Source organism: Stigmatopora argus, chromosome 7, assembly GCF_051989625.1.
Source record: "Stigmatopora argus isolate UIUO_Sarg chromosome 7, RoL_Sarg_1.0, whole genome shotgun sequence".
Lineage (NCBI taxonomy): Eukaryota > Metazoa > Chordata > Actinopteri > Syngnathiformes > Syngnathidae > Stigmatopora > Stigmatopora argus.
Genome location: NC_135393.1, coordinates 13,867,743 through 13,882,359, shown reverse-complemented (window position 1 = coordinate 13,882,359; position 14,617 = coordinate 13,867,743). Strand labels below are relative to the sequence as shown.

Below are 14,617 nucleotides of genomic sequence, written 5' to 3'. Positions count from 1 at the left end.
AGGATATTTCTGACTGGACATGAAGGCATCATTGAGTGACGTTTATTAGGGGGCGTGGTTTAAACCAGTCGCCATACTCGCTTCAGTGTAGGATAGATTGTCCTGGCTTGTTATGGAAATCTCTGGAAGTTTCCGAACGGTTTAAATTGACAGTAAACGGGCGTGTCGCATACTTAAAACGGGACCGCTGACCAAACCGATCGACCGACCGACGATCGACTCGAGGCTTTTCCAACAGTTTGCATCAAACTGTCGGCCAGTCGTGCGACAGGATGGGGAAAGACTACTACGACATTTTGGGAATTAAGAAAGATGCTTCTGAGGACGACATAAAGAAAGCTTATCGTAAGCAAGCTCTACGCTACCACCCGGACAAGAACAAGTCACCAGGAGCTGAGGATAAATTTAAGGAAATTGCCGAAGCTTATGATGTCCTGAGTGACCCAAAGAAAAAAGATATTTACGACCGATTTGGAGAAGAAGGTAAGATCATTTGAACTTTGCGTCGGATTTCAAACTCTGGAATTTTATGTGGTGGCAGCCACACTCTGATCAGGTTGGGTTGTCAAACTTGTTTCTGGCATGGACATAAATGCCTATGTCCTTTAGGCAGGAATTCCGTTTTTATTTATTTTTAGCTCATAGTATGTAAATCTATGGATTCAACTCGTGTCATGCTATTAAAGTTTTAGGTAAATTTGCCATAGTCTTGAATTGTGAGATAAATATACGTTAATTAAAAAAACAATTATAGTCTTAGTCCTATAAATTTAGGTATGATTGAAGATACGCTAAGCCATGTTATGTTACCATGGCAACGGGTATCACGTGGAGCAAGTTTCCTATGGAATGGCTATTAGTTTTCTTCATTGTAAATCATCACATTATTTCTCTTAAACACATGCAAAAAAGGTAATTTAATGGTAGTTACGTAACAATAACTGTATTTACTCCTATTTTTTAAGGAATGATTTATTGTATTTGTTCCTATTAGGGTTTGGTGCATGGCTCACTGTTGCCATGTGCTCATGCCAGGAAGCATTCATCCCAAATGACCTAACTGTCAAGCTACTGACCTTTAAACGTTATACTCTTGGCTGTCTCAATCACAGCAAAATCCTGATTTGAATATACATTGGCAATATTATTGATTTGATGCGTTGTTTTAAAGGCTTAAACCGATAAATTATTTTCACCCAAAAAGACACTATCATCTATTGAATGTAAGGCAGTTACAAAGTTTATCATATTGACGATAACCAAAGATATGAGGCCTACTTGCATTGTCAAAGCAATGATTTATTGACACTGAACCATTGACCCAGCCTTACCTGTACAACAATAACTCTATGGGCAAAGCAGTGAAACAGCCGAGCCATGAAACATGACTGCTCATTTTATCACTTAAAAATGACATATTTAAGATCAGAGGAAGGCTTTGCTAAAATCTGATTGTTTCTAATGGCATTGGTAGGCTTTTAAAGTGGATTTCAAAGTCTGAAGACATTCAAACAGCCAAAATTAAGTTGTCCCATTTTTGGAGTACAGGGTTCTGTATTCATTTTTTTTGTATTTATTTATTTCATTCAGGTCTAAAAGGAGGCGGACCAACCGGTGGCGGCGGCGGAGGGCCTGGCAACTTCAGCTACAGCTTCCAAGGCGACCCGCATGTCATTTTCTCCGAGTTCTTTGGTGGTCGAAATCCTTTTGAGCAATTCTTTGGTGGCCGCAATGGTGGCATGGATGACGATATGGACACTGATGATGCTTTTGCCCGCTTTGGAATGGGTGGTGGTGGCTTCCCTCGCTCCTTCAGCTCTGGTATGGGAGGCTTTGGTGGTCAGGGTAGCGTTGTGAAGAAACAACAAGACCCTCCTGTGATCCATGATCTTCGGGTGACCTTGGAAGAAGTCCTGACTGGTTGCACAAAGAAAATGAAGATTTCTCGCAAAAGGCTGAATCCCGACGGGCGATCGCTCCGCAGAGAGGAAAAAATCCTAGAGGTGCAGATCAAGAAGGGATGGAAAGAAGGCACTAAAATCACATTTCCCAAAGAGGGCGACGAATCCCCGACAAACATTCCAGCTGATGTGGTGTTCGTGTTAAAGGACAAACCGCATGCTGTGTTCAAGCGTGACAACTCTGATATCGTTTACACCGCCAAGATCTCCCTTCGAGATGTAAGTTGAATCTCCACAGAGTTTATACTGCAATCCTACTGTTGGGTCTGTAAAACAGCTTCAGGAGCAGGCACAGAAAGAGTGAAACCAATTTGAAGGAAATAAGTTTATTACCAGACTGCAGAAATGGGGAGAGAGCTCTAACAGTTGTGGACGCACAGCCTGTTCCTTGCAACTCTCTCCGAACGAACAGTCGGTGCGAAAATGTATATGTGAACAACAGGGCAAAGTCTCAAAACTTTGGGCTGATACGTTTAGACATTTGCAGGGCTAAGTTTGTGCAAACAAGATATTTTTATAACTCACAAACTGGCGCAATACGGACAAGCAATTGCAAAGGAGTTGGTCAGCTTATCTTACATGGCGCAATGTGAACAAACAATTGCAAAGCGAGTTGGCCAGCTTACCTTACATTGGGCAATACGAACAAACAATTGTAAAGCAAGTTGGCCAGCTTATCTTACATGGCGCAATGCGAACAAACAATTGCAAAGCGAGTTGGCCAGCTTATCTTACATTGCGCAATACGAACAAGCAATTGCAAAGCGAGTTTATCAGCTTATCTTGCATCTACAATGAAAAAAGTGTATTCTTGATTTGTCTAACACGTGTTTCTTCTGTCGTCAGGCCTTATGTGGCAGTACAGTCAATGCGCCTACACTTGAAGGCCGAGTCGTAACTGTGACGACAACAGATGTCGTGCAGCCCGGGATGCAAAGGCGCATCAGCGGAGAGGGGCTGCCTTATCCCAAGCGTCCTGACCGCCGAGGCGACTTGATCGTGGAATATGAGGTCAAATTCCCCGAACGGCTCAGTCAAAGCGCTCGGGACACCATTGCCTCGGTTCTGCCTCGGTCGTAAACGGGCCAGAATGGACTTAAGCCCTGAACCACCTTTAAGCTGCCAATTTTATTGTACTTTTAGTTTATAATGGGAGACAATGTTGTTTAATGTTGTCACCATAAAAATGGGATTTAATGCCCACTCACCCATATTGTAACTGCTACAATGGAATCTGTAAGATATTACAGGCTAGATTGTAAATATAGCCAATATTGTTTGGTGTTGAAAGTTTTATGAAGATTATATTTTGCAGGTATGTTTGTGTATAAAGAGAATTGTTGTAAGGCATCGTGAATGGGAATAAAAATGGGATTTGATGGTCTAAAATGGTTTTGTTGATGTTTTTGACTAGGTGAGAGTTGCATGATGCTTTCCTTGAGTCAAATGTGAGCATGCAAGTACATTTGGACGCCCAAAGAAGATGACTCAAACTGAGGAAGCATGTTAACATATTTATTCAACTTAAAATCATGCAATCACCAAAAGGAATTCATTAACAAAAAAAGGGTTTGTGACAGAAATCTAAAACCGCCCGAGGCTAACTTAAAGGAAAGGCGAAGTGTCGCGAGAGTGGTGCAAGACCAAACAAAGCCCCTCAAGACTGACACAAGGCAGAACAAACAAAACGACAATAAAAACAAATCAAAAACAAGACAAACAAAGACAACCATTGATTGGCACCCACAATCACCCCGCCACCAGGTGGGAATCAATCCCACACTCTCCTGTGCCAAAGTCAGGCGAATGAACCACTCCACCATCAGGTGGCTAACATTATTGTTATACTTAATAACAACACTATTGATTCACAAAATGTGTTCCTTGTTCATTGTGATAGGTTCATATTAACTTTTTATCAGTATTGGGATAATCCAACATATGTTTTCACATTAGTAAAAATGTTCATTGAAAATATGTACCGTCCTTTAATATTATAGTAATATAAATCAGCTTTTGAAGGAATGTGTTACTCCAACTAGTTGTATAATTTTTCTCTTCGGGCGAACACAATACACTGGCATTTTGTGCATTTATTATTTTTAACTGTCTCAAATGAAATGAGAATCAGTCCCTAAACTTAGCACCATTAAGAATTTTAAACGTATATCAATGACACTTTTTAGGGCCAAACAGTAAACATGATACAGAAAACTAAAGGTTTTCTCTATTTTATATTCATCCTTAGAATAACCAAGTTCAGTAGTACTAACTAACATCTTTGTGGCACAAGATTCTGTTCTTGACTCATTGTTTTCTATACGACATTGTTTTGATATCAACCAACAATGTTGAATGAGCAGCTTATGCCAGTGAGGAAATTGACTAAAAACATGTTTTGCTTGTGGAGTTTATGAAATAAATCTCAAAGTGACCAAAATAAGATTCAACATGTAACAAAGTTTTCCAAGAATAACTTCTCGTGACACAGTCAGGAGACAGCAGTATAAAGCCTTGCAGCCACTTGTGCTGGTGATGCACCATGGCACACATCCTTTAGCAAAAAAGAATGCTCAAAACACTCATATTGAGGCAATAGTCATGAGCCAAGTAATCTATTATTGTGGGAGGAGAGGCAATTGGACTATTTCTACTGTTAACGCTTTGTCTTAAACTCCCTTGAGAATTAAACAAAACAACTACTTAAATCTTTACTGTATATCATTCAGCCTTTCATGTTATACGGTACTGCGTCATCAGGTGACAAATCTGAACAACTGGAGCTCTTGGACTGCATTGTTTTGTTACGATTCTTTTTGAAAAAGGATGGACTTCATCTGTGTTGCACTCGTTTTCCTCTTATCAGGTTAGTTCTGCATATAAAGTTGATTTTTTTTAAAATCACAAACTAAATGCTTAAAATATTTTGTGAAACTTATATAATGTGAAGCGATATGGACATTTTTAAAGCAATTGTTCTTCGAATAATACACTGTAATGTAGTCAAAGTCCAAAGGTGCTAATATTTATTTTATTTATATTTATTTATGTACGGCATCTTTGAAGAATTAGGGTTTTTTTTGGTAGAATAGAAAATGTGATCACTAAGCGTTCTTATTTTTTGGGGATATTGGTCAAGTAAAAGCGTTTATGGTCACATAGTTTTAATTTGAATAAATGAGAGCAGGAAAAAAATGGCAGTTTTAAAACTTTACATCTGTTTGAATTTTTGGTCTTGTAATATGCAGCACTGTATAAAAAGTATTAAGTTTCCCGAGCCATGTTTTCGTTGATAGCAATCAGTGTTCAAGTTACTTTTGTAAAGTAAAGAGTTATAGTTACCTCTCTAAAAAACGAACAAAATATGAGTTATTCAATTAATAAATTATGTTACTTTACTTAAAAGATATATCAAAAGTGTGTATTTGTTGTTCTGTCATACATTAAAAGAAAAGGCAACTTCTTACATTTTTAAATGTAATGGACCAATAAAACCATTTTTAAGTAATGGTATCACTGTATTGTTAACTAAAAAAGTTATGAAATGTAATCTCAAGTGCCAGCACTTCCTTCTGGATCTCCTCCCACTGCAACCCTGCAGACACATACAGAAAATGTTCCACCCAGCAATGAGACATTGCTTGCAGAACCTACAATGGCCACCACTGAAGACAAGACCCACAAGAGAGCATCAACTAACCTCTCAGGTTAATTTAACAAGTTCTACTAACAATAACGTTCATGTTTTAATGCATGGATGCAGGGAGACAAATACTACTACTAATAATAATCATAATAAAGAAAACATAACTGAATATAGGTTAAACTGGTGTATATTTAGTATCAACAAGCCTCTAAATGTTTGCTTTACTACCTTGTAGGTTTTACAAAGATGGTTTGGGTATTTAGACAAAAGGTATAAAACAAATATACTTTTTTTTTCAAAACTGTAAAAAGACCTAGCCATTCTTGAGCGGCATGTATAATTAATTGCCTGAGAAGCTTTAGGTAAACATGTACAATTTTAAATGGTTACAAAAATAAATAGCACTTTTAACTGAAGAAAAACACAGTCGGGTGTGGCCATTTAAGAGTTCACCATTTAAGAATTAATTTTAGCTTAGTAGTGATACATTATGTTCACGGTCCTACTCTTGTAGTATTAAAAAGCAATAGAATAGAAAATACAAATATGAATTGGCATCTAACGTGTAGGAAAAAAATGACATTGTAAATTTCTCCTTTGTATTCATACACTTTAGGAGAGCAGCAATGAAAAAAAATACATATCCAGGAGGGGATTAACCATAAGTGTTGATTTGTGTACTACGTATGTGGCATAATATAGGCATACAGTAGGACCTAACTACCCAGGTTTTTAATGTGAGTTGTTCAAATGAATTTTTGCTCACCTTTAATTTTTGTAGACACCACTGTGGTCATCATTGTGTCAGTCAGCCTGGCTCTCCTGGTTTTTGCGATGATACCACTAATATTCTATGGAAATTGGAAGAGTAATGCAGGTGAGAGACAAACACACACAGAAGATTGATACAAGACCTCACAAACAAGAGCATCCCAGCATTAAACTCCCCCACCCTTTTTTGCAGATACCCAGAACATAACCACAAATAAAGGGGATGTGAGTGTGACCCCACACAATAAGTGCGTAGACAATGTTTGCACAGTATTGTTGATAGATGTCTTTTCTCACCCACAGGTTGAAGGAAATTCAACAATAGGGCTACATCGTGTTCCGTCAAGTGGCATCCCATCAACAAGTGGGCTGTTTTCTGCATCTTCCAGACAGCTAGCCAGAGCCACGACATATTGACAAAATGCCCTTTTGTTGTTTTGCTTTTTCCTGAAAGTGATTATGAATATGAAATAGTATAAAAAGTCACACAATAGAAATGATGGGCAATCATGTACTATCAATGTGCAAAGGAATTTCAGAGTTGTAATGCTGATTAGAGCAATAAATATATATAAATACATTCGTTTTAAATAACACAAAAACACATTTATTACTTGGAAATGTCACTTTTACTGGCTCGAGTGCAATCTGGAAAAAGCTAAATCATGAAAAGTATTCTTGCAAGATAGGGGAGATGGTATATGTATTGGGGAGTGTGATGTAATCGTTCTGCAGTTTCCCATTGTAGCCACAAGGTGACAACATTCGTTCATTATTGTAGTTCAGTAATTGTATGCAGTTGATTGTGCATTTAGCTGAATTTTCCTAATATTTTAGTTGAAATTGCATGTTAATAATTGAGGTGATTCCATTTGTTGAATTATTTACAGACTGAATTTAGACCGTCTGATATTATACCTTCAGGGGCCATAACAGGCCTACCAAATATTTTTTTGTGTCATGTGCACTGCTTTTAGGGCAGATGGTAATCAACGGCTCAATATTGCAAGCATTTTTTTTATAACAATCCTGGCTTTGAAAACAAAACAAAAAACAAAAAAAGAATGATCATTTAATAAAAATATTCACATTTCAAAACCAGGTATCATGTAATTGCTTTGGCCATTGAATGACAAAGGCCCTATTTTTACATGTTTTCATTTTCTGTTGCAGTCCAACAGCATAAAACTACAGATGGCCAGACAATTCTCGAAAGTGTTGGTAGTCATTCGTGTTAGACTTATTGTTGCGTGGCAAAACCCACAAGCACTCACATATAGTTCAGTCAACACTGCAACTTGTGTTCTGAGAATGCAATAACATAATGTTTCCACAGAGAGGATACAGACAGATGAGACAGATGGTGGGATGTAGCTTTTACAGTTGTGTGTTCTTTCTTACCTCTAGCAACTTGTGAATCTCCAATGGAACATAACAGTTGTTCTGGGCAGCTGCAGAGAATACACAACCCAAAGCTTTGGTGGCTTTGGCACCAGGATGCTTTTTTCTTTGTTTTATCCAAATAATGTTGTATACTGATACCCCAATATATCTGAATGTCTACTTTCTTGTAGCTGTACATGTGATGTGATTAACCACAGAAGGGGTTTCTTAAACACTAAAAAGTAAATAATCCTTTGTAAAGTCTTCGTCTATAGAATAATTAAAGTACAGTACATCTAATGGACAGTTTATCACACAGTCCAGTAATGGTGTTTTCTACTGTGTGACGGAGAGAATGATGACTAACTGAAACTGGTCAATATATGAATCTATCATGGTCAACATCACCTCTCCATCTGCCACTAACGTTCACAGCCCAGCTTTGATTCATGCTGGGTTTCTCCCCTGTGCTCCGTCTGCTCTTACACTCCTTACAAGCATGTGCACACACACACACACACACACACACACACACACACACACACACACACACACACACACGAACACACACAGACACACACTGGGCCCCACAATGACATTGGGCCCCATTCTGTTGGTGTGCTTCTCACGTCTGGGCCCTAATAAGGAACAAATACGAGAGCGCACACACACACACACACACACACACACACACACACACACACACACACACACACACACACACACACACACACACACACACACCCATGCATACCTACACACACTGACACACACACTGTCCTCTTCCAGGGTTAGAACTTCTATTGCTGCATTATTTATATCTTTCTGCCCCATGAACCAAATAAGTCATAAAATCTGAAGGTTAGAATTCTAAATTATTGGTCGTAATAATTTTATCAAGGAAGATGGTTAAAAAAGGTTAATAGTTATAGAAAGCCACTTAGTAACATGTGTAGACTACCAGTCTGTGGAGTGACTCTTCACTGCAAAGTCACAGAAAGTGAGTGGAAATGTATTTTTGCATTTGAAATGTTTTCTTGGTTGTGACGGGCTGTCTTTAATAGTTAACAGTGGCAATTAACGTCATTTTCTTTTTTGGGGGGAGGGGGGATTAATTTTTTGGGGCATCAGTAACTGGTCCCTGTTGCCATGGCTACCTCACACTCAGCTCAGCGGAGAGATTTGTGCAAAGGCACCTTTTACGACACAAAATTATATCTCAGTCATTGTGTTTTTCTACATTGGGTTTCCTGTAGAAACTAAAACATGGGTGTGGCTGTCAAAAACACCAAATAGCAAAAACGTAAACAAAATCAAAACCTCATGAAAGATAGCAAGGACATGTTTTTTTTTTTAATTAAAAGAAAATGATAGGAAGAGTTAGTGCCGTTTTAGATGTGACATCTTGTTACCCTCTTCTGTGTGACTGAGGGACCCCTGGCTTTCATCACTGTTAGATCAAAAAATGTCTAAAAACTTGTTATAAGCAATCATAGAATATGTGACTCATGTTTTGCTGGGGTTTTGGTTGTTTCCTTATGTGTCCTGTCCGCTTGATTGTAAGAGTTTCACCTGCTGTGTCTCTTTTGGCTCTCCTTCCCTTGTGTGACCCAGGTGTTTGTAATTGTCATCAACCCCTGTCTGTGTATTTAAAGCCCATGGTTTTGTGCATCCAATATTCTGCTACGATCAGCCTGGGCTCCAGAGCTGAGTGGAACTCAGGCTCTGTAATTTAACCTCACCCGGATCATAGTCCTTTTAACAACAAGACTGAGTAATAAAAGTCATCAGTAGAAGTTTCCATAAATCACCAAATTGTTAAACTCACAAAGATCTATTAAAAAGAAAAACATCTGACAGACCAGCTGAACAGCCAAGTCTATTTTATTTTCATTCATTGTACAGCTTTGGCCAGTGTAACCTAATATTTCAATATACTGTTACTCTATGTGAGGAAGCAAAAGGACAGTTTCCACTACAGGCTAGACTACGCATGCACAGGAACACACATAAGAACACAGTTCAGTTATAAAGTGACCGTCGAGGCGGTCGGTTGTTCGATTAAAGATAAAAAGTTGATTCGCTCTGCCGACTCTTCCTCATGCTGAAAGTATAGAAGTCATAGTAATGAGGTTGATAGTGTCTGCTAGAAGACGAGTGACAGTTTATTTCATCCAGATGCATGTTATTCGAGCCAAAATGAGCCACGGGCATTGTATATAGTCAAGGAACAAGCATGGAAGCAAATATATGTGTGAAGACAGCAGTCTCTGTTTCTTTAGAAAGTGAATCCTCAGCCCCTGGACAATACCTCTACAGCATGATGAATAATGTATCGGTTCACTGAGTCAAGTGAAGGGAGTTTAAAACACACACATCAGTATCAGGGAACCTGTCCGACTGATAGCATGATTCTCTAAGTACATTACATACAGTATATATAGTAAGTGTATAGTGGGTAACATATATATAGTGTATATATTTAGCTCAAGTTATTGCCGGTACCATTCAAGGAATAAAAATAAATAAATGTAGTCATTGACCAATGTCCCTGGGGCCCTTTCAGAGCTATCAAATAGCACACAGCAACTTCCATATCATGAATAAAATGGTTTAATTATTTCTAAGAGTTTATTATGATGACAGGACCGTGTTTTTGACATCACAGTTTCTATGCCATGTGTATGCATGTATAATTTGATATGAGATTTTGTATGCTCCTTTGCAATGATCATAAACTTTAGAATCTCAAGCACTAGCCATATACACGCTCGGAAAAAAATGAAAATAAATATCAATCACATTCCAGAATCGTGTCGCTAAGCATCCCCCAAGGCCCCTCCAAAGGTAGGAATGTTTTCATTTTTACGTCCTTTGACTAGTCTTTGATTGTTTGAACTATTGTACCATCAAAAAAAGAAAAGAAAAGAAAAACATGGTGGGCTGATTGTGTGCATATTTGTTATTAGGTAAAGATTAGTGCATAAAAAATTATGATGGTGGGGTTAATATAGTGCCACTGCCATTCACCATCACCTTTACATTAGTATAATTCATGTTTTCCTCCAAAAATACGTACATAGTCCTTATTGTTGTCATCTATGATTTAAATGTTCATCCACTTTTTATTTTTGTCTTACTGTAACAAGTAATCGTGTGTATTCGCTGACATAATTAAAACTTACGACACAGATTGTGACTACAAGGTGAGATTTAATTGAAGACTACAAGGCTGTAATGTAGTTGACGGCTTACTGTAGCGATTACCATGACAACATGTGCTCGGAATAATGAGATTTATTTGACTGGATGCTTAGGTTGTGCTATGGCCTCCTGTTGATACAGACCTGTCACCATGGGGGGGTGCCATAGGGGGCTGTGCATAGGCTTGATGGCTCCTAGACAACCTTTTAAATCACTTAATTTTTAGGCTGGGGGGTGGGGTCATCAACTCTCAACTGTATAAGTGGAATTTAAGCATTTGAGACAGAACTGTCTAATTTGTAATAAAGTTAAAAGGTGCTCTAACAATACATCTTGGCGTAGTGGTTAAGCGTTTAAAATTAGGCAAGATCAAATTCAAATCATGACACGGAATCCCATGGGGACATTACTTTGTGTTTGATTTCATAAAATAGCCGTCAAAAAACTATATTTTTAGCAAGTGTGTCTAATTAACATTACAAAAAACAACACATTGAGGCAGCTACTACTAATGTGCTTCTTCATGAAGGTTAATTCAAGCCAAACGTCATACAGAAAATGCTTTGGATTGCATACGTGCATTGATATATTCTAATGATGTATGTGTCGGGAGAAAATCCTCCCTTAGATTGTGTTGCTGGGGTGACTAGAGTCACTTGATTGACTCTCCATAATTGGTTGGCATAGTTCCCGCCTATCCTTTTTTCCCCTTCTAGTCTTCCTGTAATCATTCACCAGTGATCTCAGGTAATGTAAACACTTCTCACGTTCCAAGGACAAATGACATGTATATTACAACTTGCACACATTTTTCATTAGGGGCAGCACGGTGATCATATCATCTACCCATAACAAGTACACTGACCTGGAACAATGATTTGATTATGTTGATTAACTTTATGGTTACATGTTTTTCTCTCAGGTCAGCATTTAAAGCATTTAAAGCAGGGGTAGGGAACCTATGACTCGGGAGCCACATGTGGCTCTTTTGATGGTTGCATATGGGTCTGAGCTAAAATATGGAAACCGGTGGTGAGAGACCCGAGTCCCGAATGCACCAATAGGAACGTCACACCGGCACTGTGGCATTGACTTTTTTCATTAGAGTCTTCTGCATCTATTCTCTCATTGATACTCATTGATATTCATTGATTAGCAACAGCGTAACAATGTTGTCAAAAGAATTCAAATACTTTTTGTACTTTAAAAGTGGTAAAATGACTAAAAAAATGGCACATTTTCATATATTTTGACTTTTAAATTGTGAGTATGGCTCTCAAGGAATAACATTTGAAAATAGTAATTGTTTATGGCTCTCTCTTTCAAAAAGGTTCCCGACCCCTGATTTAAAGTGACGTTTCTTGTAGCTTTATTCCCAAATGGGCTATTACAGACTGTTACATTACGGTGTGACTCTTCTTTAAGGATGACTTAAGAGTGATCAAGATGTGCCTACTTTTCCTCATTGGTTTATTGGGGTGAAATCTGTGAGTCACTTTGCAAAGTGGAGAGAAGACTGACTGTCTGATGGAGTCGATGCATACATTAAGTGCCCTACTAAAACATTTAATTAGGTCTAATTTACAGAGCTTGGTATTTATTTGAAGGAGAGGTTTGCCAGCAAGCTTGAATACTAGGCCAGTATTAGGCCATGGTTTTCCAGTGAATGTTTATATTCATAATTTATAACTAAAAACACCCAGTTGAATCTTTGTGCCACCTAAATTATACATAGACTACTGGTTTTACAGATTTACCAACTCATTATCAAATCTGGGCCTGTTAAACCAGGTGTACAAGAAATAATGGAATGCAAAACTTTATTTTTTTCGGAAATTTATAATTACTACAAGGACCAGCATTCTTCATTGCCCATCTGCTCTGTGAAATGTCAAAATCAATATCTAAATGCCGAATAATTGTAGGCTAGGCTAACTAACCGTATTCATTTAAGGCACTTCAAGAAAATTGACTGACATTGCCACAGTACTATGTTGTACATAGAAGTCATCACAGTTGTTTATGAAAAATTACAAATCTCAATTGTTTGTACACACACACACAAACATTTGTTCTCTCTATAAGATGAAAATGCATGTATAAACAATTTAGCTGATTAATAATACATGATTTGCTCTATTTTTCACACTAATACACACATGCACATACCAATTAATTGATTAAGATCTAACTTGTCTTTGCACATATTTACTTGTGGCAAAAGATCAATTTAATTCAACACAGGGATTTATCTTTATTGTTTGTAAACACCTTGAGGACATAAGGTGTAAGACAAAAACAAGACAATAAATTGCCACAATGACAGCGTGTACAAAAGTAGGGATTTACTTGATTTTAGCAATGTCAGATATTGTGAAAAACTGTTTTATTATGAACTCAATTACGGATGTATTATATAAATGTTTTTTCTTCCACTTTTAGGAATTTAGTTTTGCAAAAATAATTACACTCTTGTATTAGCTTTCTTTTCAGAATTGAAATGAAGAAAATAGCACAGGTTTTGAGAAGGCAAAAAAATGTTCAAGGCTGTTGAAAAAGTTTTAATGAAAATGATTGAAAAGTAGAAAAATGAATAAATAAAACACCATCTCAAACCAAGATTAAATAAACGCTGTACAGTGTTTATTTTAAAAAAATTTTGGTTGAGCTTGCTTTTTTTTCTCATGAGTTGGAACCGCTGCATTCGCTACTTTTTTTTCTTCCATGGGAGGTCACAAAAACGTACATTTTCAATTTAAAAAAGCCTTTAGATTTCAGCACAAAGGCAAAATTGAATATTTTGTCCTCTTTATTAAATGTTCTTTTTGAGCTTATAAACGGTGAACTCTCCTAACATTGGTGTTTTACACTCATCTCCATATATACCTGTTTTCATTGCCTTTTTATTTCGCTAAGATTTCCCACTGGCTCTCTTCTCTTGACTACAGGGGCTTTTCAGAGGAATTATTTGATTTGAGCAGCTCAAGACTTTCCAGTCCACCACCACAGATGGCGAACATCAAGTTAATGAAGGTAGAAAATACAAAAAAATAATATGCCTTGGGTCAGTGTTTGTGAGAGACAATTTTGCTGACATGAAAGTATTGATCAACACAATCTAATTCAAAGCTAATGGAAATATGATTTTTGCTCTCAGGCTATATGTGAATGTATTTGAAACACGCTCATATTCCATAACATCTCTTAAGAGATATACTCTTGTGGAGGAATTAAGCATCATTTATGTCATGAAGGAAGATTTAATAGCTGTTTTTGTGTGGAACTACCGCAGTCCTGCTGTATGGATGTGGATTGTGTAGCTCCATCTTCACATTCCTCTGACAACCCAAAGGATTTGTCCCACACGAGCGCTGTCACTCAGATGTCACTTTGACATGCGACACTGTCAGTTTCCAACACAATTCTGCTGGCATCTCATTGTGAACTATTTCATGTCGTGTTTTAACCAATACCTTACAGATATAAACCGTCTGTGTCTCAGCAAACGTATTGGAAAAATGGCATATGCTGACATTTTATTGTCAGATGTTGCAGTGTCAATAAATGTAATCCGCAGACTGACATGCGGGGAAGAATTGAGACCGAGGTATCGGGTAAATTAATAGTGCACGGCCTCATTTTATTTTGAAGA

General features: G+C 37.6%; 2 protein-coding genes across 2 annotated transcripts; both read left to right on the top strand.

Moving 5' to 3' along the window:
- The first annotated feature begins 45 nt into the window (after nucleotides 1-45).
- Nucleotides 46-3,350, top strand: dnajb1b (DnaJ heat shock protein family (Hsp40) member B1b). Its single transcript, XM_077605996.1, has 3 exons — nucleotides 46-483; nucleotides 1,591-2,180; nucleotides 2,808-3,350. The coding sequence occupies exons 1-3, from the start codon at nucleotides 273-275 to the stop codon at nucleotides 3,039-3,041; spliced, it is 1,035 nt and encodes a 344-aa protein (XP_077462122.1). The 5' UTR covers nucleotides 46-272; the 3' UTR covers nucleotides 3,042-3,350.
- Nucleotides 3,351-4,626: 1,276 nt separating this feature from the next.
- Nucleotides 4,627-6,805, top strand: LOC144077010 (uncharacterized). Its single transcript, XM_077604437.1, has 5 exons — nucleotides 4,627-4,827; nucleotides 5,519-5,668; nucleotides 6,389-6,484; nucleotides 6,572-6,603; nucleotides 6,682-6,805. The coding sequence occupies exons 1-5, from the start codon at nucleotides 4,788-4,790 to the stop codon at nucleotides 6,793-6,795; spliced, it is 432 nt and encodes a 143-aa protein (XP_077460563.1). The 5' UTR covers nucleotides 4,627-4,787; the 3' UTR covers nucleotides 6,796-6,805.
- Nucleotides 6,806-14,617: the final 7,812 nt, after the last annotated feature.